Raw genomic sequence first — 14,766 nt, 5'->3', positions numbered from 1 at the left:
TTGTAATTCTTAAAATGTGTTTAAAAAATGTGAAATAATTAGATCAAACAATACAACAAGAACTTATGTATACCACAAAACGTTAATTAATGTTTTTTACAAATATTTTATTATTTTACATCACCTAGTGTGCTGCCTGAACCTAAAAATACCCTTGTCCGGAAGGAAGATTCATGACTTTACAATACTTAAATAATAGTTTTAAATAAAATAAAACAAACACAATAGCTACTATGATCATGTATTTTAAGTAATTATTCAAACTGTATAGAAATGTACTACTTAAAAAATATATTTATGTACTTTTTACGTGATTGAAATTGTGTCCGGAGTTTCTGTCAACACCATAAGATTTTTCTAAAAATGCAAAAAATCAGGCATTATATTGGCCAACTCACTCTCTAAGGACCCCTTTTCCACTTCCTGTTTGGTGGACATGCCATGAGGCCACTGCTCTGGCTAGTAAATATTTCTAAATTTTTCCTGAATTATCTTCTTTTATAAAACCAGCTATGTCACAACCATAGAGTGTCAACACCGTGGACGATAAAATTCAAGGTTTATGTGATTTTATTAAGAAATAAAAGTTTAATCTAACTTTATTGTTGAGGCCACATGCAGCTAGTGAAAAACAAGATGGCTTCTGCAAAGAAATCACATGTTATGATGAAAAATAGAAGATTTCGTCAACACCGTAATACTCCATTTGACTCCATTAGACGTCAACACCATAAGACATTTTGTCTTATGGTGTTGACGACTTACCTTATGGTGTTGACAAAAATGGAGTTAAATGTACCATTTGCCCATTTAATTACATTTTATACATTACTATTGTAGTGTCATTACTTCCTATTTTAATAATATATCTTCTGTGTATTTAACATTTCATGAATATCATAATTTCTGTTTTGTGCGTCAACTCCATAAGATGAGTTTTCTCTTAATTTTTGTTGTTAAAAAGACATTTTATTACATTGTCTCAGATTATCTCAATAAAAACACTGCATTTCCTAAATACATTTGTAATACCTGTATTTCTGACTCTCATTGTTTGTTTTTGAGAATAAAACATACATTTGTAAATGTATATTTCCCTAGTTATAATAATCGGCAGCTTGATCATATAAATATTTTAAAGTAAATGTATTTGTTTAAAAACATGGATAGAATAACACAACTTAAAATAACCTCCAAAAGTCAAAATACTGCTATGAGTTTATTCAAAATATTTTTTTTTAATGTTTCTTGGTGTCTTATGGTGTTGACAAAATCCCAGGCTTGTCCGGCAAACATGTCAAAATGGTTAAAAATGTTAAATCTGGGAGATTGTATTTCAACAGCATCAAAAGGCCAACACCTGGGACAACTATGATATATAAATATATTTAGGAAAAATCTACTTTTTATTTTTAGAAATTAAAAACCCATTTTGTCCCTTGTCTCAAGAATCCCTGAAATACAAGTTCAGGATGTGTGCCATCAATTGAAACATTACCAGTGTGTCTAACTCAAATAGACAACAAAATATAGCTCAACTTGCCCCATGTTGTTAACTGGTATTAACCAGATTTCTAAATATAATGTCATATAAATATAATCTTTCTTACTATAACTCTTAATATAATTAATTATTCATTATTTAATCCCCCATTCTTTTTATTGGTGTTCAAATAAATATTACAACACATTTGTTGACAGTTATGAAGCCTGAAGATGGTTTGCCAAGTGTCTAGGAATAAAAAATAGACCTAAAAGTCTTACATTTTATGAAACTTGTATTCTTTTAAAGAACATTCACAGGTTATTTGTTTTCATTTTCACTCTCAACTTTATGTTTGGCATAATTGCAAATGAACATAATATACACCAACATAAACACATATTTGTCATGAATATCCATATAATCACAAATCTTGTAGCCAATGACAAAAAAGGCATAAAATAATATGCTTACCACTTCATCTACATGGTTCTTTCTTCCACAGCAAGATGAAAATGGAGAATGCAAGCTAAATTTAGGGTCACATGTCAAAAATTGTGTATTGTTGACATACATCTCCCCTAGATATAGAGTGTGTCTTTTGCTCAGTGCTAGCTTTACTTTTATACCTGCAATGATGTGACTTTATTGCATGAAACTGCAGGTATGAAGTGCTCTTCCTGAAGGGTGTTGACTGTGGAGGGGCCTACATCAAGTTGCTCTCTGGGCATGATGGACTCTATTTAGTAAGTGTACTTTTTTATGACTCTTATGGCTTTTTATAAAGCCTGTGTAGTGAATTTTACATTTCTGAACTGATTTCCAGTCGACGATGAGTTGTTCATTGATTGCAAATATTTTATAACATCATCCAGTTGTAGATAAAGTTCTGAGCTATTCCTCTCTTTGATTCCACATCAGAGCCAGTTCAATGATGCCACACCGTACACCATCATGTTTGGACCAGATAAATGTGGTAAAAGCCACAAGGTCCACTTCATCTTCCGCCATCGTAACCCGGTGACGGGGGAGTACGAGGAGAAGCACGCGCGACAGCCTGACGTGGACCTTAGCGATTATTTCAACGACCGCAATCCCCACCTGTACACACTGCGTGAGTCTTGGCACGAAGTTCAGAGAGAGAGAGAGGGCATTTTGTTTGTAAACCTGACACTGGTGCTTGAAGCGGCTTGATGCAGCATTATCTGATCTCTGTACCACGCCTGATACTGCATGCTTTGTTTTTCTGACTCACACAGTTCTTGGGATTTGAATCATTAAGTCATTGGATCAGAGACCTCTGTGATTACGCAATAAAGGTCTCTTGTGCATCGCTAATAGTGACAATAATAGTGAGTACTTCCGGTTCATTGTTTCCTGCTCAGGTTAGTGTGACCCCCAACAGCACTACATTTTTTCACCAATGTTCTTGCTTGCTTCCCAGGCTTGTATCCAGATAACACCTATGAAATTCTCATCGACCTCACGGTCATCAGTAAAGGCAGTTTGCTGGAAGACATGGAGCCTCCAGTGAATCCGCCCAGGGAAGTGTTAGACACTGGCGATACTGCACCACAGAGCTGGGACGACAGACCTCACATCCCAGACCCCACTGCTACAAAACCACTGGACTGGTGTGTTAACCCAGACATCCTTATTCCAACAACCTTAAACAATTGACAACAATTAACTACAACTGCCAGTAATATCAGGAGAGACAGGAGGTTCTAGAGATATTTAACTACAACTGTCAATAATATCAGGAGAGACAGGAGATTCTATAGATATTTAACTACAACTACCAGTAATATCAGGAGAGACAGCAGGTTCTAGAGATATTTAACTACAAATCTCAAAACTACAGGGGACCAAGCATCAGTAAAGCTGAATCAAATTCTTGTTTTGACACCTCAGCCACCCAAATGCAACTTATAACTGTGTACACATGTTGATGAAAGAATAAGACACACACACACTGACACACTCACTCAGACACACACACACACACACACACACACACACACACACACACACACACTTACACTCTCTCTCACACACACACACACACACACACACACTTACACTCTCACTCAGACACACACACACACACATACACACACACACACACACACACACACACACACACTCAAGCTCTGGTATGCCATGAAGTGAACATGGCTACACTACTCTTAGTCCTCGCACAGCCTGGAACCTCCTGACTGAGTGACATCCTCTGTGTGTACTGCAGGGATGAGGAAGCTCCAGAGCTCATCCCTGACCCTGCAGCCCAGAGGCCCGATGGCTGGATGGGGGAGGAGGAGCCCTTCATCCCTGACCCTATGGCACAGCCCCCAGATGACTGGTGAGTCAGCCAGATAGCCTGCCAGCCACATATGAGACATTATGAGATCACAACTGCCGAGTCATATGCCTCTCACAGCTTCCTGCCAGAACTCTGTGTGTTGCAGAATAACCGTGTGAGCAAGTTTGTTTTAGTTCCTAGATTCCTAAAATAAATAATGTATGTGTTATGCTGTGAGTGCAGCTGTGAAGTGCACTTAAATGGAAACTGTTTCAGAGAATTATTATACAACAATTATTTTACAACAATATATATTATATATATTATATAATATATATTATATATATAATATATTATATGAGTTTTTATACAACCGTTTTCTGTAATACCTGATATATGCTTTATTGCTGTGAACTCATACAACTCTGTAACTTCTGGTGATGGATCCCATTGAGTTGTTCTTATATAACAATTGTTGTATAATTGACAGACTTTAAGTGCACAATCGACACACTGCACAAGTGAATACATGGAGGCGACACAGGACACACACACACAGGCCTGAGGTCGTTTGTGAATTTATCTACTGCATTTTTCCCATCCCAGACTGTCCTTCCTCTAGGCAGCCTTTAGGTGCCCAGGGACCAGGTGAGGTGAACCGTCTGTCTTGGTCAGGGACCGACGAAGAGTGTTCTGTTGCATGTTTTTTTCTGTTGGGAGTGGGGGAAACCCCTTGTGAACACAGGGAGAACATGCAAACTCCACACAGAAAAGCCCAGGAGATAGCCCACCTGAGCCTTGAAGGTCTGGGGAGGACCTGCCCCCCAGAGCCAACAGCGCCCCATGCGGGAATCGAGGCGGCAGTGCAAGCACCTGAGCCACCGTGCCACTTTTATGCAACCCATGTATGTCATTACTATGTGTTTGTAATCGGAAAGCATTAGTAACATACCTCTCTGTACTTGTGTGTGTGCATGTGTCCATAGGTCTGAGGAAATGGATGGGGAGTGGGAGGCTCCATTGGTTCCTAACCCCTCATGCACTCATGCTGTTGGCTGTGGTCCCTGGGCCCCACCCATGGTCCCTAACCCCGCCTACAGAGGGAAATGGAAGCCTCCTATGATTGACAACCCCAACTATCAGGTACCAGGCGCTCAGTAACATACTACACAAGAGACTAGATGTCACGCTTAAGTGTTGCAAAAGCCATGACGTTTTTGGTAGCAATCCTGCGGGTAGCTAAGTTTCTAAAGGAGCTGCAGCCCAGTGCTTTTGTTGCATGTTGTGTTCACTGGCTGTTAAGACTTCCACAGCCATAGTGTACCTTTGTTTTTACCTTGCTAGCCTTCGCATGGAATAGTGAAGGGCACAAAGTGTGGAAGCAGTGCATTTATATTTTGACAACTTTCTGCACCCATATCTACCGGATATCCTTACTAATTTACCAGTATTTCCTGGTACTCTTTAGCTCTCAGTGGGTACACAGGTTGCCAGGGTCAAAGGTTTACCTATTTCCAGTGCCAACACTGCTGAAATGTACGCCTTCTTTGTACTGCAAGGAGCCATGGATGAATGTGTCTGAAAATGATTAACCCTGTCTAGCTCTGCTTTCAGGCTTTGTTATACTTCAACAGGAAAATGTAAAAAAAAACACAGTATAGTATTTTAAGTAATTGAAGTGAAGAATTATCTAAGCTAAAATCTTTTAGCAGTTATAAATACTGTTTCTCTGAAAGATCTCCCTCTACGGTTGCCATTAAAGTGAAAAGACTTTCTGTTATTTGTGTTGATTATTTCTTGGCATTGTGTCTTACCGTGACTGTAAGGGGACTAGAGGTGGGGCAAAGAATCCAGCTGTCAATATATCACAATGTTTCTGCTTGCAATACATTATTGATACACTGTCACCAAATATCGTCTTCATACACAGGATAGTTCAAAATGAATGTATTCATATAACCCTGATGGTTTTCCTGCCTGCCGCCTCCATGCGGGGCCTCTTGAATGTATTGGCAGAATAATATGATAATATTGCATCATGAGTTACCCTATGATTCCCATCCAGGGGGCATGGCAACCTCGCTCCATCCCAAACCCAGGCTACTTCGAGGACCCACACCCCTTCCGGATGAGCCCTGTGGGGGCCGTGGGGCTAGAGCTCTGGTCCCTGACTGCGGGGGTGCTGTTCGACAACATCCTACTGTCTGACGACCTGAAGATCGCCCAGCGCTGGACTCAGGACACCTGGGGACAGAGACAGCCGGTACAGATCTTCCACTCACTCTTTTGGATGCAGTGCCTTTGTGTGAACTAGGATGTTAAATGATCCGGAGATGTTGAGAAGTCCTAAACGGTTTACACTACGTCATCATTGGCCTGGCAAAGATCTTAAACAGTAGATGGCCAGTAGCAGTTTATCTATCCTATAAAATGCAGCATAGATCACAGTTCAGTCATTTCATTTAGTTTTCAGCTCAAAAAAACACATTTTATGGTGCACTTACACTTTAAGGTGTGGTCCGATGGTATTTGAAAGTTATGACTTGAGTGATGGGTTGGGTAAGAAACGCTGAATCAGAGATGGAATTATATCATGTAATCATGGAGTGTATTTCAGGGCTTCTGAATCAGCACATCAGTTTGGGTTTTTTATTTCCGTGATATCAATTCAGCCGATGGGCTTCTGAGCAATACTGAGATTCCCAACAAGCCATATATGGTATTTGGACAATGGCATGTGTTGAAATGGTTGAATGGAGCACCTGGCCTGCGGCTTATGTCCATATCACATAGAAAACATTATTGTCCAAGAGGCAGACGAAAGTTAGCTCTCATCACGGTCGTCTGAAAATGAGTTAGCCTTTGCCTGTGGGTGTAATCATATCATGTCACACACACAGTCAGTTTTGAGTCATACCATCAAGCTTTCCCAGTAACTCTTTCTTATGAACATAGACAACTGTTTATGAGGACAAGGGACCTTATGTGTGTACGTCCTGAATTGTTGTTAAACCGATCTTTTATTTATAAGGAAACACCATCTTATATTTCTCCATGCATGTCTTTCTCCAACAGCCGAGGCTGCTGGAACGGCTGTTTGTGGCCACAGTGAAGCGGCCATGGCTGTGGGGGGTCTATATCTTCACTGTGGGTCTTCCCATCATACTGTTTATCAGTTTCATGTGGCCTGATAAGGTAGGTCCCAGCTGACTGGCTGTGATGGTGCTCCGACATGGAAACGCATGGTTCCATTCAGATAGACTACCACGCGGACATGCCTAATGCTATTAGAGAAATTAGATTAAACTCAAGGGGGCAGTTATTACTCATTTCACATGATTAGAAAGAACAAAATTAATAACAGAAGTCTGTTTATAGGCTCTGTATTTGTTTTTTCCTTACAGCGATTTGGCCCCCCCGATCAGGATTATTACTACAAAAAATCAGACGAGCCTCAACCTGATGGTCCACAGGACCTTGAGGGCCCCACCAGCCTGAGTGACTACGGTGAGAGCATCACATCAGCTGCCTTGTATTAGCAGGGATATCTGCTTGCGGTAGTGTTGGGGAAAGGCACTAGCTATATAGGACAATGCACTTCTAGTCGGTCAAGTGCCCATCGCAACTGTTTGGCAGGTGAAATAATAGTTTCACTTGCGTGTCTAAATCTAAGACTACCATCCGAATCAGCAAATTCCATGAAATAACGTGTCATGTTCGTCGCTGGTAATACTACGAGGGTCCTGTGTGTTTCTTTCTAGGGGCGAGTCACAGAACTGGGCCGAGGAAGAGAGAGATCCAAAGGGCCCAGAAAAAGTCAGATTTGGAGCTCAAGGTAAATACAGCTTACACAAAGTTAACCTCTCAAATATGCACTTGGTCCAAGTCTGTATATAGCAGACATTTAGTGTGTATTTGTGTAATAATGTTTTTTCAGGTTAAAGAGTGATGACCTCCTGCCGTCTTCAGCCAACTCTCAATATTCCCACAATAAGCCCTCAGAATTCCAGTGAGGAGGAAATGAAATGACAATAGCAGCCGTCTTGCTCATATTTAAAAATGCTTTGTCGATTTTCATCACCAGGGCTGAAAGAGTATCAGATGAACAACCGGAATGAGAATCTGAGATGAGTGATTCAGATAAACAACCTGGTGAAGAACCTGCCTGTTTGGACTGGTTGGTCCACTGTGAATAATGTTCTGTGGAAGACTAAACCAATAAAAATGTCTGTTTCGGTGATCCTTGTGTGTCTAAAAATATCTTGCAGCGTCTTCGTTCATACAGATTTCAATTTCACTTCCTCAAAGAACTGTGCTGTGGTAGTGCTGCCATCTTCCCATTATGACAACAATATTTTTTTATATTTGTTTCCTTAATCTCACAGATCAAATCAGAGGGGGAAACTGTCATTTACAATACTTTTTTATTTTCGTTTAAAATTTTAGATAGACTATCTTTTAAATTATTACATGATTATAGACATAATGGAAGGAAGCAAAATGTATATGTAAAAAGTGCATTGTTGGAAAACAAACAAACATGGGGACAAGGCGACTGAAATTGTTACTCCCAAAACACCCAAACAGAGCTTGTCGCCATAGTGACACCAGCTTGTCTGGCTTACCGGTGCATTCCTGATCTATGTCTCTGAATGCCACAGACAGACCTGCACCTGTTCCTGTACCAGTACCTGTACTTACAGCCAAGCTCAATATGAGTCCAGGCCAACACATTAAAAGGGAAATGGCATGGTGCGGAAGGAGGTCTCAAAGGATGCTCGTGTGGATACAGTCCTATTTTTGACAATGTTCTGAGACAGGGAACCGTTAAAACCGTTAATCATGCATGCCTACCAAGCATCCTGATTTTCCAACTGAATGGAAAAGACTGAAATATGTCACTAAGGTTGAGTATAAGTTCTGAGTTACTACTTAAGTGTTTTTTAAGTCTAAAGACGAGAACTTTGAATCAGAGAAGTAATTGGCAAGGTTCGGGCGCCTGGTTAGGCCAATAGTGGAAACCTCAGAACAATGTCCTCTTTGGAGAGTGATTAGCATATTTCACAAAACAGTGTTTTTGTTTTCTTGAAACAGATTTTCAAAACTAGCTAAGATTTGAAAGATAGGACTTGTGCCTTGGCACAAATGCACTATGGGAGACAGCCCCACTTGATTTTCTAAAGGGAGTACATAATGGCTACACTTACTTATAGCAAGGCTCCTTACATATTATGATATAAAAAATCTTATGAAGTTTATCAGGTAAAGGGTTGCAAACTCAGACTCCAAAATAAATCTATAGAACTGAAATCATAACCTATTTGCAGAAATGGCAACATTACCAACCAAACAGAAAATGTGTGCTTTCCTCCATCTCTGAGCAACCATAACCATTAACAGTGACCACCCAGAGCAGAGACCAAATGCTCCTCTGATCTGCCACACGGTCACATGACGCATGATCAACTGATCTCTTGGGCACATGCTCAGTCAAGCGATCACTTGATCCCCCCCGACTCCTCCTCTCAGGAACCAAAGCAAAAAGGAGACCAGACTTCAGCCTCAACATTACACACACTGGCTATTAGAACACATTTGGGTCGGGTCAGTCATGTTGTTTAGTCAGTCAGTCCACAACTTCATATTCCCGCACTGGTGTGAACACGAAAGGACCAAACATATTACATGGAAGAAAAAAAACAAAGAAAAATGATTTGCCACAATGGAGTCTGCATCCCTGCTACTGGCTGGTGTGTGTGTGTGTGTGTGTGTGTGTGTGTGTGTGTGTGTGTGTGTGGGGGTCGCAACATCTCGTTGTCCTAGTCAGTGCGGCAAGCATCACCATGACTACCTGACCTCCTCCTTCAACCAGGAGCAGGCAGGATGAGTCGGAGGACAGGAGGAGTACCAGGAAGTAGGGAGCTCAAGTGGTAAAATGTTTCTTGAGAGTGGTTTCTTTGTTTACGTTTTCTTTGTTTTCCCTTACGGACCCCAGGGAGCGAGAGTGGAGGTTTGATGTTGGCTTGTTTCTTTTCTTGTTTCGTTTCCTCTTTTCACTCGCTTCTTCTGCCCTATTTCTTCAGGCACGTGGGCCAGCTCAGGCCTCCGCAGGATGCAGACACAATGATGTACAGTATAACCTGCAGGGCCAGGCACATGGGCAGTGCAATTATTACCTGGAAACACTAAATACATAGATCCCTTTCCAAAAGGCAATGCATCATTAGAATAGTTCTTACTGTATTGCATACTGACCAATATTTGGAAAAATTACATAAAAATGTATTCAATATTCTAAGCCATTGGGTTATGCTTACCAGTACAACCAACGCTACAATACATGTAAGCTTCAGGTTCTTCATACACATGGCACGAGCTAGGTTGCGGCTTGTTGTTTTAAAGGTGACAGACTGAGGGAGAGAGAGAGAGAGAGAGAGAGAGAGAGGGCAATGTCTTGAGCAAAAACAGTACAAGTGATGGTTAGTTTATCCTTGCAAGTAGGTCAGCAGAAAATTACAACTCACAGAATCCACCAGGTTCTCCGTCTTGTCGATCAGAAGTTCAAGCCTTTCACCTCTCTGGGCCACAAGATCTACACATGTGCACAAGGAAAAACATAACAAAACAATGGGTGCTAGTTTCATTGACGGGCAAAGCAACAAGCAATCAATAAAGTCCTAGGCGAATGCACTAAAGCAACTCAATACCTTGGCAAATTAATTTTGCTAATTAAATATCATGAGCAAGATCCTTAGCGCCAACATGGGCGTGTCAGTGCAATGCTCCCACACGCCACATGATAGTTTAAGTAAATGTGCAATAGACATCGCTCGTTGCCCGTCAATTTAATTAAAGCCCACTGTCTGTTTTCCATTTAATTCTGCAGGATTCAGGCATCACAATAAATATCATTGAGAGGTGTGTTGGTTCCCTCCTTTACTCACCAATGTTGCGGACCATGATACCCTTCAGGTCATCGACCTGCAACTGCGTCTCTGTGAGGCGCTCCGACGCCCGGGGGTCTGTGTGGTGTTTCTGTCAATGGCACAAACAAACACAAACACTGAAACCTCAGAGCAGGCTAGGCTACGGTGGAAGTCTATGGGTGCCATCTTCCTCAGAGCAGGCTAGGCTACGGTGGAAGTCTATGGGTGCCATCTTCCTCAGAGCAGGCTAGGCTACGGTGGAAGTCTATGGATGCCATCTTCCTCAGAGCAGGCTTGGCTACGGTGGAAGTCTATAGGTGCAATCTGATGCTTTCTTCATTACACTTATATTCTCACTAAGCCTTTACAACCGTTACGTTTCTTGTGTACTACTTGGCATAAAAACTTTACAACTGATCTCATATTAAATATAAATATCTATAGTGTACCTTTTATCAATCATTTAAACATTGCCCAGTCCAATCCAGATATTGATTATCCAATCCACTCATTTCCAACCAGACAGTAAAGAACATATGTCACGAATCCAAAAGAAGCTTTCCAGAAAGCATGATTTGCAATTGATCTTTTAATTCTAATCCGAAGTTTACAGGCTGGATATTCGTCAGATTAACGTTCCAATACAACACCAACACAGCTCACTGTGCTGACCTATAAACTACCCGAACTAACAGCTACCTAACCATCATATCCAACAGTCACCACCAACTATTGGAAATGAAAACAAGTGAATGAAAACAAGCCTAATGTAAACATTTTCCACATCTTTTCTCAGGATTACACATAGGTACACACACACACCAGACACATACATACGTACACACACACAACACACACACACACACACACACACACACACACACACACACACACACACACACACACACACACACACACACACTAGGTTATGCCTGAGACCTAGCAGAAGCACAACTGTATCAGTGCCTCCCTGGGGCTGGTCCTTGAGACCTTCATGATCCTGTCACAGGACTGCTCATGGGGAGCAAAGGCCATCACAGCTCCCTGCTGAGCTCCCTCAAGAGTTTAAAATGGGCCTCATAATCCCAACTAGCCCCTCCCCTCACCACCACAACCACCATACGCAAACCTCCTTTACATGGAAACCTTTCACCCACAAAGAATACTCTTTAATACTAACTGGTCCGAATTTCATTTTTAGCACATTTGTCCATAAGCACACAATACATATCAGCGGAGTCTAGCCTACACAATGGTGTGTTAGATACTATTCAATACAGGGCATCATTCAATCATACAATGCCTATTTAAGTATCTTACACATTTGGATAGAGGCAGTTATGGCTCATTCATCATTTTAATATACTATACTTGATTAGACTGTCAATACAAAAGGCATAGAACAGAAGGGATGTTATGGTAAAGATGAGGGGTGTTTTGGGACAAGTGGCTCACCATCTGTGCAGCCAGAGTGCTGGAGAATTCACTGTTCATGGCGTACGGCAGGGCCGTCTGGGCCCGAGAGCCATAGGTGGTCTGAAAGCGCTTCTTCACCTCAGTGAGGAAGCTAAAGGCTCGTGATCTTTCGAAATCCTGCATAAAGAGTAACCAGGTGGTTTCACAGTTTCAGTTTCATTGCAAAGAACAGAGCACAGACATTCACAGCGTGTGGTCTTCAACAATGCAGCCTGTAAGCCAACAATAAACTTTTTCACACTTTTCAGAGTTTTCATCTTTGTGAAGTGACAGTAAGACACATTTCGACCCAATAGTGGCAATGCTGAACATCCAAAACAAGATCCATACTCACATCATCAGTGATGCCCAGGTAGATGATTCTGTCGTGACAGATGTAATGGAAGAGATAGCTGAAAGATGAAAAAGATTGTTTTCTTAGCAAGGGTTCTTACAATCTAGTATCCTAAATACCACCTAAACTCGTTAGGGTGGATTGGTGATGTATGCAGACATCTCACCAGTACTCTGCATAGATGCTGCCCCATACCTGCCATGAGAGTAGGTGAGTTTGTTGTTTTCTGAGGGGATTTTGGCCAGGATCTGCTCCGTTACCTCCAGGAAGTTTCCACCACACCATGCATGCTTGGCCAGGATGGTGGTGCCACGAGCTACCACAGCAAATAGAATTGCCATAGCAACAAGCAAAGAGATGCACAAAGGAGATCGTATTCTGGCCTGTTGTATGAGAGACAGAAGAAAACAAAACCATACATACTGTTGCTCTCAAAAAGTGTTTTGCGTTTTAACAATGCATGGTTTCAATTTTAATTTAGAATTACAACCAATATTTTCACTAGGTTTTCGTAAAAACCCCATCCAAACACACACAGAGAAAATGGTGACAACCTGGTAGACATTGACTAGTGCGTGTTCACAATGCTAGACCAAAGGATGAAGGTGAATTCACAGCATACAACTGGGCAAATGACCGTCGCTCAACGAGAAAATACTGGAGCGAAAACCCTGAATGATTGCTGTGGCACTACGAATGCAAATGACACAAGCAATGTAACAAAAACATTTGGATTGACTGACACTAGCGTCTAAAAAACTTCCTATGATGGGCAACGTTTTAAGCGTGGATGTAAACAGTCTCGTCATCCATCGTTACCGATCAGCCGGTGTCAACCTCTCCAACAACATTTTGTTGTCGTTTACAAGCTAGGTAGCTTGTTTAATGGCATCAGTCTGACTAGCTTGAGAGTTAATGCCTAATGTTTTGATCAACAAACAATTTAAAAGGCTAACAATTTAGCTGGCTAACTAGCTAGCCTACGCTGACATACGCGTGAAAAGGTTGGTAACGTTTACATTAATTGTTAATAAGGATCAGCTGTAGTCCTCGGTCACATAAAACAAAACACAAACGTGAAGACTAATATAACTGGTTACATACCTGACACGGTTTATAATAATAACAGACAACCCCGAAATTCAGACGTTTCCCACATTTACGGTTTCGCTTCTTTCCTTTTCAACTTCTCTCTCTCTTTCCATGGGGCAGCTTGAACTTCCGTTTTCAGCGTCTCTGGGATATGTAGTTGTGCGTCATATTTTTGCGCTACGGAGCCCCTTAAAGGACATGTTGGATTAAATAATAGATAGATAATATATTGAAAGCCAGACATAATGGCTCGAATTTAGAAGAGTGTTTGTGCTCGTGTAATGTAGACTTTTTCAGAGTTGCCAGGTGACCATTTTTGCTGGCCCTTTACTTTGAACTTTGAATGTTTCCAATAACCTTCTCATTTGCTGGATCATCTTATTATTGCTAGTTACTGTATATTATGCCCATATTATAAATACGTTTTGTAGTCACCATAATGTCACTAATGATAGTCTTAGCAATGAGGGGAAAGTTCATATCGTTTGATTCTCAGAATTAGTTGATTTTAGGCGCATGTCTGTTGTATTATTAATTAGGCCAGCCAGCTATCCATTCTAGCATTTAGGCTAGACGGTTGGCACACTGAATACAAAGTAGACTATAAAGTCCCCACCAAATAAGTTAGTAACCGGCATATATGCTGAGCTGCCCATCAACCGTGCTCATTTTTGTAAGGAGAAAGCAATGTTATACAAATGTCATGACAGACAGGCCTTTTAAGTAAGGAAGTAGGTTCCTTTTGAAGCCAGTATGGCGAGACGTGCATGCACTACGGTGTTTTCCCCATCAGCATCTGTGGCCATAGAAATAAACACACTGAAACGGTAATGGTCTCATCTTTTGGTGCTGAATATGGTACATTATGGGAAATACACTGGTGCTATGCTGTCTTCTACAGGAAAGCTAGATATGTCTATCATGCGCAGGAAATGAGCACCACAGAGATGTGCACAATAGATCAGAGACCACAGAGATGTGCACAATAAATCAGACACCACAGAGATGTGCACAATAGATCAGAGACCAAAAGGGAAAACTTAACGTGTCTTCCGTTCTTAACAGTTCTTGCTCAGGAGTAGGAAAAAGTTCTGACCATTATTAATCAGTAATGTACTTGCTGATCCTTAATTCCGGTCAAGAAAGGTGCAGT

At 41.2% G+C, this 14,766-nt stretch overlaps 2 protein-coding genes across 2 annotated transcripts in view; one reads left to right on the top strand and one right to left on the bottom strand.

Moving 5' to 3' along the window:
• The window catches only part of LOC308367065 (calnexin), a gene marked incomplete at both ends in the record, with an annotated part of 10,691 nt that extends 2,957 nt beyond the window's left edge, over window positions 1-7,734 (top strand). The window contains 10 exons of the mRNA XM_080840888.1: window positions 2,148-2,229; window positions 2,405-2,597; window positions 2,928-3,117; window positions 3,732-3,845; window positions 4,772-4,928; window positions 5,851-6,048; window positions 6,861-6,980; window positions 7,190-7,292; window positions 7,547-7,620; window positions 7,723-7,734. Of these exons, the coding sequence (XP_080697014.1) occupies window positions 2,148-2,229; window positions 2,405-2,597; window positions 2,928-3,117; window positions 3,732-3,845; window positions 4,772-4,928; window positions 5,851-6,048; window positions 6,861-6,980; window positions 7,190-7,292; window positions 7,547-7,620; window positions 7,723-7,734 (1,243 nt within the window). The remainder of the gene's footprint in view (window positions 1-2,147; window positions 2,230-2,404; window positions 2,598-2,927; window positions 3,118-3,731; window positions 3,846-4,771; window positions 4,929-5,850; window positions 6,049-6,860; window positions 6,981-7,189; window positions 7,293-7,546; window positions 7,621-7,722) is intronic.
• Window positions 7,735-8,282: 548 nt separating this feature from the next.
• On the bottom strand, window positions 8,283-13,725 carry sybl1 (synaptobrevin-like 1). The gene is made up of 8 exons (XM_080840728.1): window positions 13,626-13,725; window positions 12,717-12,904; window positions 12,522-12,579; window positions 12,167-12,304; window positions 10,730-10,820; window positions 10,310-10,377; window positions 10,103-10,195; window positions 8,283-9,925 (listed from the first exon to the last, which is right to left on the bottom strand). The coding sequence occupies exons 2-8, from the start codon at window positions 12,860-12,862 to the stop codon at window positions 9,857-9,859; spliced, it is 663 nt and encodes a 220-aa protein (XP_080696854.1). The 5' UTR covers window positions 12,863-12,904; window positions 13,626-13,725; the 3' UTR covers window positions 8,283-9,856.
• Between the last annotated feature and the right edge of the window lie 1,041 nt (window positions 13,726-14,766).

Source organism: Sprattus sprattus, assembly GCF_963457725.1.
Source record: "Sprattus sprattus genome assembly, chromosome: 6".
Classification (NCBI taxonomy): Eukaryota; Metazoa; Chordata; class Actinopteri; order Clupeiformes; family Clupeidae; genus Sprattus; species Sprattus sprattus.
This window is presented reverse-complemented; position numbering and strand designations above follow the sequence as displayed.

What these genes read in the sequence shown, in the direction of transcription:
- sybl1 (XM_080840728.1), bottom strand. Translation starts at nt 12,862, where the DNA reads ATGGCAATTCTATTTGCTGTGGTAGCTCGTGGCACCACCATCCTGGCC. An exon ending in GCACTCTGGCTGCACAGATG is followed by an intron (nt 10,821 to 12,166) that starts GTGAGCCACTTG and finishes TGCCATTGACAG; the next exon opens with AAACACCACACAGACCCCCG. An exon ending in TATCATGGTCCGCAACATTG is followed by an intron (nt 10,378 to 10,729) that starts GTGAGTAAAGGA and finishes GCACATGTGTAG; the next exon opens with ATCTTGTGGCCCAGAGAGGT.